General features: G+C 44.6%; 1 protein-coding gene across 1 annotated transcript in view; it reads right to left on the bottom strand.

The window, feature by feature from the left end:
• TTC3 (tetratricopeptide repeat domain 3) overlaps positions 960 to 17,365 on the bottom strand; it is a 126,297-nt gene continuing 109,891 nt past the window's right edge. Inside the window, 12 exon segments of the mRNA XM_021070969.1 lie at positions 960 to 2,450; positions 3,561 to 3,653; positions 5,295 to 5,401; positions 5,404 to 5,428; positions 5,589 to 5,715; positions 7,748 to 8,085; positions 10,486 to 10,587; positions 10,997 to 11,087; positions 12,861 to 12,961; positions 14,705 to 14,801; positions 16,336 to 16,404; positions 17,009 to 17,148. Of these exon segments, the coding sequence (XP_020926628.1) occupies positions 2,379 to 2,450; positions 3,561 to 3,653; positions 5,295 to 5,401; positions 5,404 to 5,428; positions 5,589 to 5,715; positions 7,748 to 8,085; positions 10,486 to 10,587; positions 10,997 to 11,087; positions 12,861 to 12,961; positions 14,705 to 14,801; positions 16,336 to 16,404; positions 17,009 to 17,148 (1,362 nt within the window). The 3' untranslated portion in view covers positions 960 to 2,378.

The following is a 17,365-nucleotide window of genomic DNA, read 5'->3' as shown; positions in this document are numbered from 1 at the left end:
CCGGGCTGAGGATCGAACCTGCACTCCAGCACTCCAGAGACGTCACCGATCCTGTCGTGCCACAGTGGGAACTTCAGTACCTGCTTTCTCCAATCATCTAAGTGCTCAACACACCCAGAAGGTCCTCTAAGAGGGACACCCTTCAGATTAGCCTCAGCAGTCCATGAGCCCAAAGGATCAAAAGCTCTTGAAATCTGGTCCGATATGAAACATCCATGTGGAGTTCCTATTGTGGCTCAGTGGAAATGAACCTGACTGGTATCCATTAGAACGCAGGTTCAATTCCTGGCCCCCCTGAGTGGGTGAAGGATCCCGCGTCACCATGAGTTGAGGTGTAGCTTACAGACTTGGCTCGGATCTGGCACTGCTGTGGCTATGGTGTAGGCTGGCAGCTGCAGCTCCAGTATGACCCCTAGCCTGGGAACTTCAATATGCCATGGGTGCAGCCCTAAAAAGCAGTAACTAACTAACTAAATAAATAAAAACAAAACCAAACAAAACCCAAAAAACAACAGCAACAAAAAAATCCATGAGCATATTTAGTTCATGTCAAACGGCTCCGGACGGGTCCAAATATCAAGGACATTTTGCTTTGGACCAAACGTCTACTAACCATCAGAAGTGTTCTCAAAAACTCAATACTGAGGAATGCAATCTGATTAACGTTCTTATATGTTGTCACATGAAAAAAAATCTCTTACCGTAGCCTACAATAGGGACCTCTATCATCTCTGTAAAAAACTGAGTTTGCCAACCTCTATTTAGGCACAAAGGATGTTTTGATCCAGGCTCTAAAAAGCCCTAAGACTGCTTTGTTAGACGCAGACGTACCACGGCTCTCCTTTCAGAATGAAGTCACCTTTTAAAACGCTGGCGTAGTGTATGTCGTGTCCTGAATTTTCAAGAACACATTTTAAACATCATTTGATAAAGAATGGATAAGCACGACAGGAAACAGATCATTTTAGAATACTCTTTATTTTGACACTTAGAGGACACGGGTAAGGCATGTTCACAACTACGCTTGAAGTCACGTACAAAACACCTCGCACTGTCCAGCCGCTCCTCCCTCCCTGGTACCTGCTGCTACAAACTCGTCCCTATGCATCTTCAGACCCACGGTCCTCGGTTACTGTGAACATGCAGACAGTGTTTTAAGGATCTGCTTCAAGATATGGGGTGAGCTTCTAGGCACTACGTCACTAGGACATCAAAACTCACGAGGAACCGAGGCAGAGGGAGGCGATCGAGTCAGCTCACGAGCCTGGGACTCGGAGCTTCCAGAGGGGAACAAAGAACACACGGGAAAGTGTTTTTTGATCCTTCCCACTTGGGAGAAATGGAATGTGTCCAGGATTCATGTTTCTATGTTTACTACTGTCTCTAAGTCACTACAGATAACTAGTTTTCTAACAGCTTCTACCGCGGTTATAGTTTTGTTCTCAGGCCACAGGACAGGAGTGCATGCATTACTTCACACACACGTCAGGCACAGAACGAACGTCTGACAGGGACACCTCAGGACTAACTACACAAGTGTCCCTTCTGGTGGGGGGGTAAGGAAAGGGGCTGACGGGCCCGTTTCCGCACAGCGCCCACTGCGTGCGAGACAGAGATATGCAAACACCTGCTGTCTGACCCGAGGAGGGACGAACGTCACCAACGAGTACAGTAAGGTATTCAGAGAGTAAGCTCCAGATGCGGGGTTCGGATGATGAATATACAGTAGCCTTGATTACGGGGGTAAAAAAAAGTCTTAGCTGATACTAGTGTTTTGTAATTAATTTTCAAAAATCATCATGTCTTCAGAAGATGGAAAACAAGCACGTAACAATTCTACTGGGGAGAAATACAATAATGAAATGAAAAATCAAAATCAATGAACGGGAAAGCTGAATCTTTTGGTCTAAATCAGCCAATATTTTAACATTAACTACAACTTATTAAAATGTGGTTTGCTTAAGCCCGGTTTTTAAAATGCAGAATCTCTGAGGAAAACTGCAGGCATGTGTTCAGGAACACTGATCTCATAAAGACTTTGACGTGGGGCACATTAATAGGTCAGGAATACTTAGAATTCGGGTCCTGCTTTGAGGCACTCACCTCAGAGAGCCCCTCCGCAGCAGCCCCAACAGTGAAAGGTGCTGGTACACCAGCTCGACCAGCCACCTTCTGGCTGTTATCAAGGTGTTTCAGCAGAGCTGGGGAATGACTTACTCTCAACTATATTAAAGATTTCCATTTAGTAGCATTGCGACAGTGCAAAGAATCTTCAAGTGTTTGCTTTTTGCATCAAGGGTAGTACATCAACAAAGAGTAGAGACTTGTTAGTGGCTGTAACTACCTAGAACAGCAGGCGGGCCTCTGCGGAGGGCAGGCTACTCTTCTGACAGGTCACAGTCCAGGCAGGCTGGGCAAGCGCCCTGCCCCTTAGGCCACTGCTTGAAGCACTGAAAGGAGAAAACATAGTCAGTTGATGCCCTTGGCAGCACGTGGAACCTCAGCTCTCCTGGGCCCGCTCCTCAAGACACGGCCCAGGGCGGATGGGGCCCAGAGGCCCAACACGCAGGGACTCCAGGTCCTGCTCAGGTCAGGAGTGTGGCCCAAACCCCCGGAACAAAGAATCCCACCTGAGACTGTGGTCACAGACACTTGGGGCCTGACCCTGGGCGTGGCCTTGCCCTCCCCTCCCCCACACTCTGCTCCAGGCTTGTGCCTCAGCTGCCCTGACTCCTGGAGGCTGGCGTTTTCTGGGCCCCTGGACTCACCCCTGTCTGCCTGGTCTTGCTCCTTGCCCACCCCACCAGCCTGCACACCACCCAGCCTTCCTGGAGCCTCTCTCCAGGGCATGCTCCCAAGCTGCTCCTGGCTGGCCCACTGCTGCTACAGAGCTGAGGGCGTTTAAGTTCAAGAGCCCAGGCAGTTCACCCTCCCTGAAGGAGGCAGGCCACTCGAGAGTCGCAAGCTGTCCCATTACCACGTGCATCCCTTCTCTCAGGGAGTCATAAGCTGGCAGGGCAGAGATCTGGTCTGCTCTAACCCAGAAGCAGGGATACTCGTGCTCTAAGCATGAGTTTGGGGTGCTCATGCTTAGAGCACCCCAAACTCCAAAACAATGAACACCAATCTTGGAAGGGTACAGCCAGCATCTTCTAGGATCCGGCACAACAGACCCGGTCAGGTTTAGTGTTTCTCCTCTACAATGGAAACTTACTTCACACACTGCCCTAAACTGACAAATGCTGCACTGTGGATCTCTTCAACCACATGTATAAGAAATCAACTTTGAGTTTCAGCCACTGACGGCGCCAGTGCGCCTTTCTGCCCACGACAGGGCAGTGAGGACTGCGTGCAGAGTGTGCCCTGCAGGGCCCAGGCACCTGCTCCCTTGTCACAGCACCAGCCTCTGGGAGGGGAGACAAGGACCTCGGACACGGGGAGGCTTACAAAGAAAATGCTCTGAAAACCCAACGAGTAAAGCCTAGGAAAAAAGTCCCCTTTTACTGTCCAAACTCTCTGCAGTCAAAATGCCTGACATGAAGATGGCAGAGAATTCTTACCCCTTTGTGGAACTTGTGCCCACATTTCAGCACACGCACATTTTTGGATCTGAACGCTTCGTGGCATATTTCACAGGACTGTGCATCAGACACCTGTGGAGACACATGCATTTCCATGATAAAGGAGAACTTTTCACTGCATGAGCTCTTCTTACAAGTGGCTTCCAACACTTCTGCAGCCAAGGCGGCAAATTATGCCTAATTACAGCTAAGCAGACTGAGGGAACAACTTATTTTTATTTTTGCCTTTTTTTACGGTTACACCTGAGGCATATGGAAGTTCCCAGGCTAGGGGTCGAACTGGAGCTGTAGACGCTGGCCTACACCACAGCCACAGCAACTCGAGATCTGAGCCACATCTGCAACCTACACCACAGCTCACGGCAACACCAGACGCCTGACCCACTGAGCAGGGCCAGGGATGGAACCTGCATCCTCATGGATACTAGCTGGATTCCTTTCCATTGAGCCACAACAGGAACTCCAGGAACAACTTATTTTTAAATAACATTTTTTAGGAAAAAAAGCTTTAATTTTTTTCAGAAAAAAAAAGTTTTATATGGTTAACTCATTCTCAGTTATACTTACATACCCTCTTCTATCCCATACCTAAAGTCCTAGCTGAATTATTCAGCTAATTGTCTACTGGTTGGAAACAATAACAATTTATGACACCTCTACACTATAGATTTACCATTAAATCTGATGGAACTCTGTAAGCCCTGACACAAAAACTCTCTGAATAAAAGGAGACCACAAAGCAGTATCATATGACTACGTAATTCAATTTTTTAAAAGAGAATGTGTGCGTACAGAAATGCCCAGCAAAGAGTCTGGAAAGATAAAATGTTAACAGTGGTGGACAGATTTAACTTTTTTCTTTGATGCTGGTAAGGTTTCTATGAACATGGATTACCAAGTGACCACCTCTCCTTCAACCACACGGTTGGCCCCTACCACAGAGTTCCCAGCACGAGCTGGTCAGGGACGTGAGGACAGGAACTGCCCCCAAACCAAAGGAAGGCACCTCTCGAGATGCACGAGTCATCCAGTCCTGTGTCCTCAGTCAGAAGATAGAGGCAGGTGTGATGCCTTATGGACCGAGACCACAGACACAGTATTTCATAAAAAGGCCTCTGAAACTGTAACATTCCCATTGTTTAGAAGGAGGACAAACAACTTGCATCCATACATCAAATTAAAGGCAGGTTTAGCCTATTTGGTGTGCCCCATCCCCCGGCACCGGAGGGGAGAGTGGGGGAAGCAACCAGCCTTTCCAGACGCAGCAGAGCACTTGATGCTGCTAACTGTGCTGCAGCTCTTTCTGCAGACACCAACCCCAACAGGCACATGTGATCCGAGACCGCAGCGTTACTAAGTGATTGCAAAGCCCATGGTCACGTGGAAGAAAATTATCTAAAAATCAATTTTCCTACTTACACCTGAGATGAATGTATCTGTCTACGGGCTCGGTTTCCACAAGGCGGTCACAGCTGTCCTTGTCTCTGTGCACAGGGGCCCCAAGGCCCCTGTGAAGGTGGACAGACACCCTCAGCCTTCACTGGCTGTTGTAACAACACATTCAAGTACATCTAAACTTGGTTTCTAATTTTAAGATCAAATAAATCTGACCTAGAAATGAAAAGAATGGGGCTAAACCATGCATTAGCAGTTTTGTTTCCTTCCTGATCTGCATCAGAACGGGACTGACTTAGGGTCACACACAACACTCACAAGGATGTCCTCGGTCTTCTGCCCCTTGGTTCTGGGTGACGATCCAGCAACCACGGACGGCAGGTCCTGCATGGCCCCGGTCACAGAAGCGGCACAGCTGGGCTCTGGGGCCTCTGGTCCTTTCCTGGATTTGGCTGCAGTGAGAAGGTGGAGGAGGGAAGCAGGCTTGGTTACCTAGACTGACCATCTGCAGTCCACTGAGCGGCTCTCCACCTCTGGGCTCACGACTCTCACACTCAATGAATAAATAAGAATAAAGTAGAACATTTTATCGGACCTGAATGAAACACTGACCTTTTTCTTCTTCTCTTCATCTAGAATGTGTTCTGTCACTCTTTGGACAATTTCGTCAATACTCAATCCAGAGAGCGAGTTCTTGTTTTTGTTTCTCACTTTTTTAATAAAACCAGCAAGTTCGGTGCTAAAGGGAAAATGAGGATAATGAAAGAGAAAGCCAAAAGTTTTCTATTGCAAAGAAATAGTATGTGCCACTATTAACCCAACAGCTAGAAGAAGCGAAATGGGAGTTCCTGTTGTGGCTCAGGAGAAATGAACCCAACTACTCTCCATGTGGATTGGGGTTTGATCCCTGGCCCTGTTCAGTGGGTTAAGGATCCAGCGTTGCCATGGGCTGTTGGTGTAGGTTGCAGTTGAGTCTTAGATCCTGCGTTGCTGTGGCTATGGTGTAGGCCAGCAGCTGTAGGTAGCTCTGACTTGACCCCTAGCCTGGGAACTTCCATATGCTGCCACGAGGCCCTAAAAAACAAAATAAATAAATATTCATTTGCAAACAGTAACTGTACATAAAAGCAGCAAAATCACTCTTTCAGAGCATTATGAAAATTCCATTACCATTTCTAAATTTTCATTTTAATAGACTGTCAAAGCAAGAGCGTATCTGTGAGGCCCATTTGAGATCACCATCTCCACTGAGAAACCTGACCTCGTACAGCTTGGATATACTGTGGCTTTAAGCAAAATCAATGATCAGACACCAACGGATCTGACTTGAAATCAATAAAATCTCTTGTCTAAGAACAAACTAGTTTTGTTGACTTTCTCCCTTTAAAAATCTAACCAACAGGAATTCCGGTTGTGGCTCAGTGGAAACAAACCCGACTAGTATCCATGAGGGTGCGGACTGGAACCCTGGCCCCACTCAGTGGGTTAAGAATCCAGAGCCGTGGCGTAGGTCGCAGACACAGCTCGGATCTGGTGTTGCTGTGACTGTGGCATAGGCTGGCAGCTACAGCTCGGATCCAACCCCTAGCCTGGGAACCTCCATATGCCGCAGGTACGGCCATAAAAAGACAAAAAAAAAAAAAAATCTAACCAATAACAATTTTCAAAGCCTAAATTTTTCATAAGTATCAGTAGATGTGATTTATTTCATTAATCAATAGGAACTTCATATTTGTAGGACTAACACCTCAAGAGTTTTAACTTGCAGAAAACTAGGATGCGTATCTGTTGATGGTTTACATTCTGCAAAATTCAGTGAGAATTACAAACCACTTTATTTGAAGGTACTTTTGGTAATTACAATTTGACTCTTTTTACTAACCTGCATGGTTATTACTATCGAGAGAACTTACAATGTTTCTCAAACTTAAGCCAGACTAAGTATGAACACACCCATGTGCAGACCAGATAGGGTAGGGCCCAAGTGACAAATGCAAACCATTAATTCTGGCCAATCATAATTTAACCAGTAGGTTGTTTCAAAAGTAGAATTCCAGAGCCTGTGGCTAATACCGTATCAAAGACAGAAATAACGAGGGACGTGCAGAGGGTCCCTCATGGATGTGGACCTCTCTTCCAAGCTGGATGCCAGAGACACTCCCTCCACTCCACCCCGTCTCCCGGCTGAGACAAGAAGCCCGCTGCGCCTCACGCCAACCTGGAGAGGGCAGTCAGAGGTCCATGCAGAAGCCCCCTGAAGTGCCTGACGACAACTCTAGCTCAGTTAAGAGCGGCTCTCCCCCCTCTAGTAAGGACCCCTTTGTAAGGTGCTCACACACCTGATTCGCTATCGAATTGCATCTGGTCTTTTCAACCTCACGCCTCAAACAAATCAGACGTGCCATCTGACAGGGTATAAGCTGCTGCTGCCTTCTTTGCCATATGTGGTGTTCTTCCCCAAAATGATAAAAAAACCAATGTTTTGCAGTTCAGTTCGTGATTCCACAACTAGCGCTGGAGTGTGTTACTGAGTCCACCCAAATCTTAGCAAACTGCCAAGGGTTCTTAACCAGGGCTCAATGTTTTCAATCTCTTTGAAAATGCTCATGTTTATGTTTACAGAGAGAAAAAAATGTAGCACTTGTCTTTCTGAGGAAAGCAATTCTGTAGTTCCTTCCCTTTCAGCCCCTAAGTGCCCGTAATGTTATCTGATTAAGAAACCTCAGTTCACTATGGCATTTAACAGAGTCACCGACAGTTTAGATTCGTACCTGTTGTAACATGGGAACACCACTGACAGGTGCTCGATGATACTATTGAACGGCTTTTTTGGAGACTGGCTTGAACGGGTGGCACGTCCCACAGCAACGGGTGACTTCTGATCAGCGGCAAGGCTTGGCTCTGACTCAGCCGCCTGGCCAGGGCTCTGAGGCTCGGGCAGAGGGGCGACTTCCAGCTCGCAGGAGGGAGACTCCTCCAGGCCATCGGTGGCAGGGAGCAGACTCGAATCCTCGAGAACTGCTGTCGGGTCTCCGGTCTCATGACTTGTAGAAGTGGAGGGATCTTGATCATGATGGCCTGGCAGCTCAGGAAGTAACGCAGGCTGAACCTGTGAGGAGCACATCAGAGTAACTGGGTCACTCGAGAGCGACAGCCATAAACAAAGACGAACAAGCAGGCACAGCTACATTAAAACCTGCCTGCTCAAATGCTCGGGAAACTTGAATACAAGAAATTCAATGTTTCTGCCCTGCAAGGCTCCTGGTCACCGTCTCTCGCTCAGGACGGGCTCTCCGTGACTCCACACGGCCGACGGCCCGCCCCTGCTCTGCGCCTGGCCTAGCTCTCCCTGAGGCTCCTGCGCATCCTGCCGCTGTCAGAGGCTCACATGTCCACTGCACGCCACAGCCTCTCACACCTCGGGGCCTGTGTGCTTGCGGCCAGTAACGCCCACTTTTAAAAAGATTCGGGTCCAGAGATTTTCCCTCGAGATCCAAATCTGCAAACCCAAACTTCCGTGTGGGCAGGTCCACCTGGGTGATTCCAGAGGCACTCAAACTCACGTCTTCAAACCGGCCTCGGCGCGGTCTCCTCACCCGCTCGTCCTCTGGTGCCCACCTCACTGACCGGAAGACGACTCGGCTCAATTTCCCAGCACACGCACACTGCGCCCCATCTCAGGAGCAGCACGGTTCTCTCAGGTGACCTCCTCAACCCCTCAGATCTGCTTTCCTTCCCCTGACCCAGGACACGGCTTGGCGTGGTGAGCTGGAACTGGTCAACTGGAAGTCACTCGAGCCCCTCGCCCACCACCTCGGCACGCTGCAGCCAAGGGCAAGCTGATGTCGCTCCCGGACTGGAAACCTATCCTGGCTTCCTAGTGACCCGAGGCCAGGTCCACCCTGTGAACACGCCTCCCTACTGGACAAGGCTCCCTCCGTCCTGGCCTGTGGGCGCAACACAACACAACACAACCTTTCTCCCTGCAGCCCCCTCTGTCAAAGCCAACTACTTTTTCGGCTGTGAAAGGAGTGTTCTTTTTGTTTAGCCTCCAAATACGCTGTTTCTTCCATTTGGAGCATCCTGACCCTGCAGACACCATGCACCCCTCTGCAAAAACACAGCCACTTCCCGCTCCTGCCTGGTTAATTCCTATTCCAGATCTCTGACTCACTAAGACCCCCAGGAGGCAATCTTTGCCCAGTCTGGGCCTCTACATTAGGTTAGCGCCTCTAATTTATGCTGCCATAGCATTCTAGGCGCCTATGAAAAACCTTGGCACACTCTGCTTGTAATTATGGGTTTAAAGTCTCTATTTCCCAAACCCGATATGTACTCTGAGGTCACAGACCACATCTAATCTTGATCACCACTAAGTACTCAAGAATAAATAGGGGAGAAATGACACAAAAAGGGAATCACTGTTAGGGATAGTTATTACTCAAGCTTCTGGCACACTAAGAGGTCCCAAGGTTCTGAATATTAAAATTCTAGTCACATAAGCTAGAATTAAAAATTAAGAGTAAAATATCCTATTGCGCTCTAATGCTTTTTTTCCCCTCCATGTCTGCTGGAAGAACTTGGAAACACTACAAATAGGTGATCTTTAATTCTAAATAAAACTGTATTTCTTACTTCACTAGAAAGAAGCTTTCTCTATGAAGAGAAAAAATGGTGGCACTCAATAGAATATTTTACCCAGTTCAAGGTGGCTAAACTTTTTTAATGTTACAATTCGTTTCTTTTTTTTGCTTTTTAGGGCTGTACCCACCGCACATGGAGGTTCCCAGGCTACGGGCTGAATCGGAGCTGTAGCTGCCGGCCTTATGCCACAATCACAGCAACGCAGGATTTGAGCTGCATCTGGGACCAAGACTACAACTCACAGCAACACCAGATCCTTAACCCACTGAATGAGGCCAGGGATTGAACCTGCGTCCTCATGGATGCCAGTCAGGTTCGTCAACCTCTGAGCCACGATGGGAACTCCACAATTCATTTCTTTCTTTTTTTTTTTGCACATGAATCCATAATAAGTTTGAATGCTTAGTGTGCAAGGTATGGGGGGAAAAAAGACGTTCAAGATCAGCTTCTCTCTCATTTTGGTTGGTTGTTTTTTGGCTGCACCTGTGGCATGTGGATGTTCAAACTCATGCCACAGCCATGACAATGCTGGATCCTTAACCCACTGACCCACTAGGGAACTCCTAAGATCAGGCTTCAGCCTGCAGCTCCAGAGCTCGTTTTCTAAGTTAAGAGACCAAATGCATAGGAGAGAAGGGTCACAGGGTGAGGGGCAAACAGGGTACCCAGGGTACCCCTAACAGGGGCTCGCCCTAATGCTTACTGAAAACATTAAGATAACTATTAATCCATCTCATGAGCACTCCCAAAACAATAACAACAAAAAACTACTTTTGGTAGTTAAGAAAGAAAAGGTGCTTCACTAGTTTTCTATTCTCTTTCCTTAAAAAAAGAAAAAGAAAGAAAAAGATGTGGACAGACTTACTGTGTTACAAGCAGGAAATGAAAGCTCAGAAATCTGCACTTTAGAAAGGTCACTGAGCCGAGAACCATTTTTAATCGCTTGAATTTGTTCTTCGAACTGAGACTGTGGGTAGAAGGAAAAGTGTTAAGTTTTTCTAACAAATTCCGAGGGAAACCCACAACTGTCAATATTTTTTTCTCCTTACTATACATTACAAATGGCCAACCATCTTCGAAGAAACATAACTGAGATGAAAGGTTACTTCTTGTAAGGAAAGAAGTTCAAAATAAGTCCTTATTAATCACAATTCCCTTTATTGAACACAACTCCTCTTATCTCATCAACCAAGGGCAAAGATTGAGACAGTTAAGAAAACAGCATTTCTTTCATGAAAAAGTCTTCATTCCAAAAAAAAAAAAAAATTGCCTTTAGCTCAAAAAACAGTTTCGACATGACACTGCCTCTTTAGAATTACAACCATCAGACAGATTTTGATGGTTTTAACAGAATTATAAAATACTTTCTAACTTACCTCTGCTTTCTCAATTTCTTTTCTAACCTCAGAAAGAAATGATTCCCATGAATGTATGTCAGACTCAGTGTCAGGATACGTTGCAGAATCACTGAAAAAAGCAGAAAAAATATGAAACTGCTAATGTCCACTTAGAAATATTTTTAATTGAAAGCATTAAAGTACAAATGAAAATAAACATTTAAGCATGAGAGAAACATGATCACACACAAAAAACCCCCAACTACTTTTAAAAAACTGCATTTATCTCATCAAGTCACCACCAGAGACACTTTAGTAAGTTTAAATTACGGATCTAACCGAAACCCCAAAACTGGTGGGCAGAGAGCAAATATTCTCTGGAATTTCCTTCCCCGGATCTGAAGGTCTGACCATTCTTCATTAGACATCTTCATGTTTAACACCAGAGGCCACCTCTGCGTTGAGAAACAACGACAACACAAGCAGCCTGGAAATACTCCAATAAAACCCCTCACTCCCACCTGATGGTAACATAAAGGGTGGGGTCTGACAGGCTTTGTTAATCCTCTCAGAACCTCATGAATCTGGCCTAAGGCAGGTGACAAACAAGCCTTCTGCTCCTACTGACAATCACACCACCAATCCGTGACTGTGTCCATTCTCATCACACATCTTCAGGAAAACTGAGAACACTGCTTTAACAGCTGTTCTCTTTTGCTATCCTTTGGTCCAACAGGCAGATTTAGCAGAGACTCCTTAACAAAGAAGCTACGTGTAGTCTGAAGCTCACTAACAAGCCAATCAACACCACCAGGAAAGAGGAGGCCTGAGACATCTCCGTCTCCCAGATGGACAATGCAGAGCCTAGGGCTGTGCTGAATCCTGGCACCTGAACACCACCCGATCTCAACCTCAGCTGTACTAGTCCTGCAATTTGAATCAGCGTATCAATTTATCTTTTATCAGAATGATTTTTTTCCTGTGAAAGAAACTTAATCCTGAAAAATGAAGAAATAAAAAACTGTATATGAAAACTGTTTCTCCATAACCCATAGACTCTCTGGTCCAACACTGAGAGTTTGAAATTTAAATCAAAAAGCACTAGGAATTAAAAAGTCAAAGCCTGCGTGTGGAATATGATCAAAGGACCAGATGAAATGCAATCCCATGTGCAAGAATCCACACAGACAAGTGCTAAATGCTAGACTGAAGGAGACCTTCCAGGTAGACCTTCTTCTAAAACCAAAGCAAAACAAATAAAAACAAGTAAAGATTACAGAGGATTGGAAGAAAAATGACCGTATGTGAAAGCCTTTTGAAGCAATATTCGTATACGCTACCATTAAGACTGTTTAGTAACTGTTCTTTAGGAAGGCAACTGTTAAGAAAACCTTAGAAATGTGATCTTCTTTCTAGAAATCTGTTGCGTGGAAATGACTAATAATGTGCATAAAAATTAAGCTACAAGGATACTTGCTATAGTGCAGCTTTTATTAACAAAATGTACAAACAACCTAATTCTCCCATTACAGTGGTATTTAAAAAATCATGACATGTTTGTAAAACTGGACTACTGTTCAACCTTCAACCTTCTCCTAGGTTGGCGAAATGCAATTACTGATATGAAAGGAAGATTCCTATATACTAGTGAAAAATTGTATTTTCTTTTATTAATATTCAGTGGATTTACGGCAAAATATTAACTAATTAGAGCTCAAACTGGAATTATGGGTACTTTGTATTATTTTTGTTTATATGTTTTGATTTTTCTATAAACAAATATATTAATTGTATTAACTATTAAAAATAAAAGTGGTCTTAATACAATTTCTTTTTTCAAAATCAGCCCTCCTCTTTATAGACCCAACAACATGCTAGAGAGACACCTGTGATACCACAGTACCTGCTCATTAGCTTCAGGTTCTTAAGAAACCCTTCAGCTTGTGACTCCATGGTTTGTAATTTATACACTTCCGTCTCCTTCCAGTTTTCAAGCACAGATACCTACCGTTAAATCAGAGAACGTAAGGGTTTTAAAACTGAAGAAATGAAACTATTTTAAGCTTGTTAAAACAAACATTCTAAACCACATTCAAGTTTCCCCATACAGGATGACAGAATCACCAAAACCTAATTATGTTGTAATTTCTCTCAGGTGAGTATGAATTAAAACTTGAGATCTGAAAACACGGTAACAAAATGACAGTGAACTTATGTACGTAAAATGATACTTTTCTCAGATATGAACCCTTCCCCACAGCTGCCTGCCTAGGCTGTACACAGGCACGCAGCCAGGCTACCTGGATGAAGATACCAGGTGTGCATCATCCATGGCCCTGTCCACGGCGAGCAGAGGGCCAGGGGCCTGCAGAATAACCCCCAGGCCTCAGAGAAGCTGTTCTCAGCAAGGGCACCAAAAGCCTCTAGGGCGTGTTTTTAACACTTTAGACTCTCTGGCTTCCCCACAAACCAACTGGCCATTTTTATAAGAGTCACTGGAGGAAACGTAGACCTGCCCTGTTTTAATCCAGGTGTCAGGGACCTTGACAGTGACCTGATTGCCAAATGGTGGTAAATAGGAAAGGAGCCACTCGGGAATACAGATGCAGGCTAGGATCCGAAAGTAGAAGTACTCTGACTTTTCCTTAGAAACAGCTGCATAGTTGATACTTAACTGAAAGACTCATGTCTGCAGACTGCATAAGCTAAGTTTTTAATTTTCCTAGAATAATTATCGACACATATGCTAATAAAAATAATATTTACTTCTCGGAATTCCTGTCGTGGTGCAGCGGAAACAAATCCAACTAGGAACCATGAGGTTGCGGGCTCGATCCCTGGCCTTGCTCAGTGGGTTAAGGATCCGGCGTTACCCTGAGCTGTGGTGTAGGTGGCAGACGCGGCGCGGCTCGCTGGTGTAGGCCTGCAGCTACAGCTCTGATTAGACCCCTAGCCTGGGAACCTCCATATGCCACAAGTGCAGCCCTCAGAAGACAAAAAGCCTCCTCCCCCCAAAAAATTTACTTCTCAATTAGAAAAATAAAGACAACCATGCTTCAGGAAGTGCATAAAATATAGCCAGAGGTCATTATCTTTATTTTTGTCTCAGTAGTTTTCTCAAATAGTATACAGACATTGGTATATATTCTTCTGAGAGGAGGACAGAGTGTATTCTTAATAAATGGATTATTTTCAAGTTCCTTTTCTAGCACTGACAAATATATAGGGAGAGCTATACATGTAACTGCAGCTGCTGACCTACACCACAGCCACCACACCACTGGGTCCGAGCCGCATCTGTGACCTAGGCCACAGTTTGCAGCAACGCTGGATCCTTAACCCACTGAGTGAGGTCAGGGATTGAACCTGCATTCTCACAGAGACTCTGTCAGGTTCTTAACAGGGAACTCCAGCAAATATATGGAGTTTTGGTTAGCTACTTCATGGTACATCACTTGATCAACTATGACAAAGTCATTCAAAGTGTAGAGAATGGAAAATGACTGGCTCATGTTAAATAAGGGTACAAAACGGTGCACAATGGGTAATTCCCTAAGCATAAGGGTAAAACCTCCAAAAGCTACAGACAAGGAAGGAGCGGTCATCTCAGGGAGGGAGAATTACCGGTGAAAGGATACCCCTCAGCCTCCACCGGTTTCAGTAACCCCATCGTGCCGCATGTGTATTTACACACAAAGTAAACAAATGACATCCTGCCACATTTGTCACCAAGTGTCCCAGACTCACCTCTGCCTCGACAGCCCTTTGAAGACTCTCTTCATAGTGCTCTCTGCGCTTCTTTATACACTCTTCCATCTTCATTTTCTCCTCTGTGAATGCGTTACTGCAAGTAACAACGGAAAAACCTTAGTGCAGAAGACCAGTGAGATCGTGAAGGCCGAAGCCGGGTTTTTTCTGACGTCGTGCCTCAAAGAGACCTTCATCACGTCTTCTGGAGTAAATCCTTGCCTCGTGTTTGACCTTATAACAAGTACAAGACTCACATGTGCTCTCTGCACTTACAATGGTCAAAGGAAGCTGGGAAATAAAGAGCATTTGGCGGGAATGCTGAGAAACTGGCTTACCGCTTTTATGTGGTTAGGTGAAGTGTAAAGTGATATATTAATAAACTTGATAGCACACACTCACCCTTTAGGTCAGAAATTCTATTCGGACACATACTACAAGGTAATAACCCAAATGAAAAAAGTGATCTGTACAAAGCTGTTCGTGGCATTGTTTACAACTGCTTAAAAAAATATGGGGGGCTGTGGACCACGTTGTGAATGGAAACATGTATATGGAACCATATTAAATGAGAAAAGCAGAATACGACTGCTTACTATCTGAATATATCGGTTACCAGTATATGCAAACAGTATTTCCCTGGATCAAGATTAAAACTCTTTATGGGTTCATAATAAAAATTCTTCAACAAATCTATAATTGCAGAACACACTACCATAATACAGTTAAGACTGTTAATTCAAGTAACAACAACAAAGAAAATGTTTATTAATTTTTTTGGGGGGAGGCACTGTACCCATGGAAGTTTCCAGGCCAGAGACTGAACCTGTGCCACAGCAACAAGCCAGACCGCTGCAGTGACAGCGTCCGATCCTTAACCCACTGCACCACAGGGGAACCCCCAAAAAAGTTTTAAAAACACACTTTTAGTTCCAAGCTAATTAAAAGGGAAAGAAATCAACAAGTTCACGAGTTCCGGCTGTGATGCAGCGGGCTAAGGATCGAGAGTTTTCTCTGCAGTGGCACAGGTTTGATTCCCTGTCCAGCACAGTGGGTTAAGGATCTGGTGCTGCCCACAGCTGTGGCCCAGATTTTGTCCCTGGCCTGGGACCTTCCATATGCCACAAGTGGGGCCAAAAAAGAAAAAGAAAAAAAAAAAAGCTAAGGACTTTTTACAACAACATGAAATCAAAGTAGAAACAACATCTAAAATACAAATATTTAAAGGATAAATTTATTTAAACATTAAGGAATAAAATAAAAACAGGAGTTCCCACTGTGGCTCGGTGGTAATGAACCCAGCTAGTAACCATGAGGACGCAGGTACGATCCCTGTCCTCGCTCAGTGGGTTAAGGATCCGGCATTGCCGTGAGCTGTGGCTCAGGCTGGCAGCTGCAGCTCTGATTCGACCCCTGGCCTAGGAACTTTCATATGCCGTGGGTATGGCCCTAAAAAGATAAGTAAGTAAGTAAGCAAATAAATAAAATAGAAACAGAAAATTTTAAAAAGAGGAACATAATTATTTAAAAGAAACAGGCAAAAATATATTTGGATGTCTAAATATATTTAGATTTGTGCCTCTGTATTAAAAGTATAATAAGACATTAAAATAAATTTAAGCTGAATTTGCCTGATTTCAATGGATTGATCCAGAAGTAATTCATGTTCCTTCTCCTTTCCATCATTTTCCTGGGTATACCTATGAAAGCATAACCACAACATTTTAATTAATTTTCAAACAGTTTAAAAAACATGACCCCACACAGTAAATTCTACCTACATCCATGCAAACATTTCTTGAAATCTTTACATTTCTTTTGGTTTCATTTCTAATATTTTCTAAGTATGCAAAGAATTTGGGTCATTTTCTTTGGGGGAAGTTTTCCTTCCACACCTGGAGGCAGACCCCTTGTTTCTTTCTTTACTCTAGGCCATATGCCTGCGGCACAGACCGCCTATTTCAGTCTTCGCTGTCCGCAGACGGAGTACGTCTAGGGGGTTCAGCACAGGAGGTGTCACTGGATCATCTCTGTGACAAGCCCCCTCATTTTATAATGAGGAAAAGGGGTCAAAGGTAAAGCTCAGAGATGGTGTTCAGACTGAAAGGAAGTCAGATCTTTGTTGGCAAGTTTAGAAAAAAATTTTAGGTGAGATAATTCCCCAAAGGATTGGTCTTGAAAATGAAAACAGTATCCAAAATTTTCACTTTACTTGATATAGCTTAAATAACTCAAAATATACCCCAACTGGGAAAAAAAAAAACCCAAAACAACGAAAATCACTGCTTTTCAAGTGTTACTTACGTTTCATTGGTATTTAAAACCTTTTTCATTTTCTTCTTCAGTGCCTTTAGTCTTTCTTGGATTTCTTTTTTCTCCTGTTGCCATTTATTAATTTCCTTTTCCAAGTCTTTGAGGAACCAATCTAATTCTGTCTTTGAGATCTAAAAACATTTTAGAAAGTACCTAAATCAATGAAAATGATTTATTAAAAAAAAAAAAAAAAAAAGAGCCTGAAAGACCAGAATTGCGGCAGTGGAACAGCTTAACGGAAGCCTCCAGTTCCGCAGAACACACACCCAGGACCTGGCTGCAGCAGGCTGTGCTACCCTGGCCCAACCTGGAACACAAAGTCGCACAACACACAGTCTTGGCCTCACG

This window comes from Sus scrofa, chromosome 13, assembly GCF_000003025.6.
Source record: "Sus scrofa isolate TJ Tabasco breed Duroc chromosome 13, Sscrofa11.1, whole genome shotgun sequence".
Taxonomy (NCBI): Eukaryota; Metazoa; Chordata; class Mammalia; order Artiodactyla; family Suidae; genus Sus; species Sus scrofa.
This window is presented reverse-complemented; position numbering and strand designations above follow the sequence as displayed.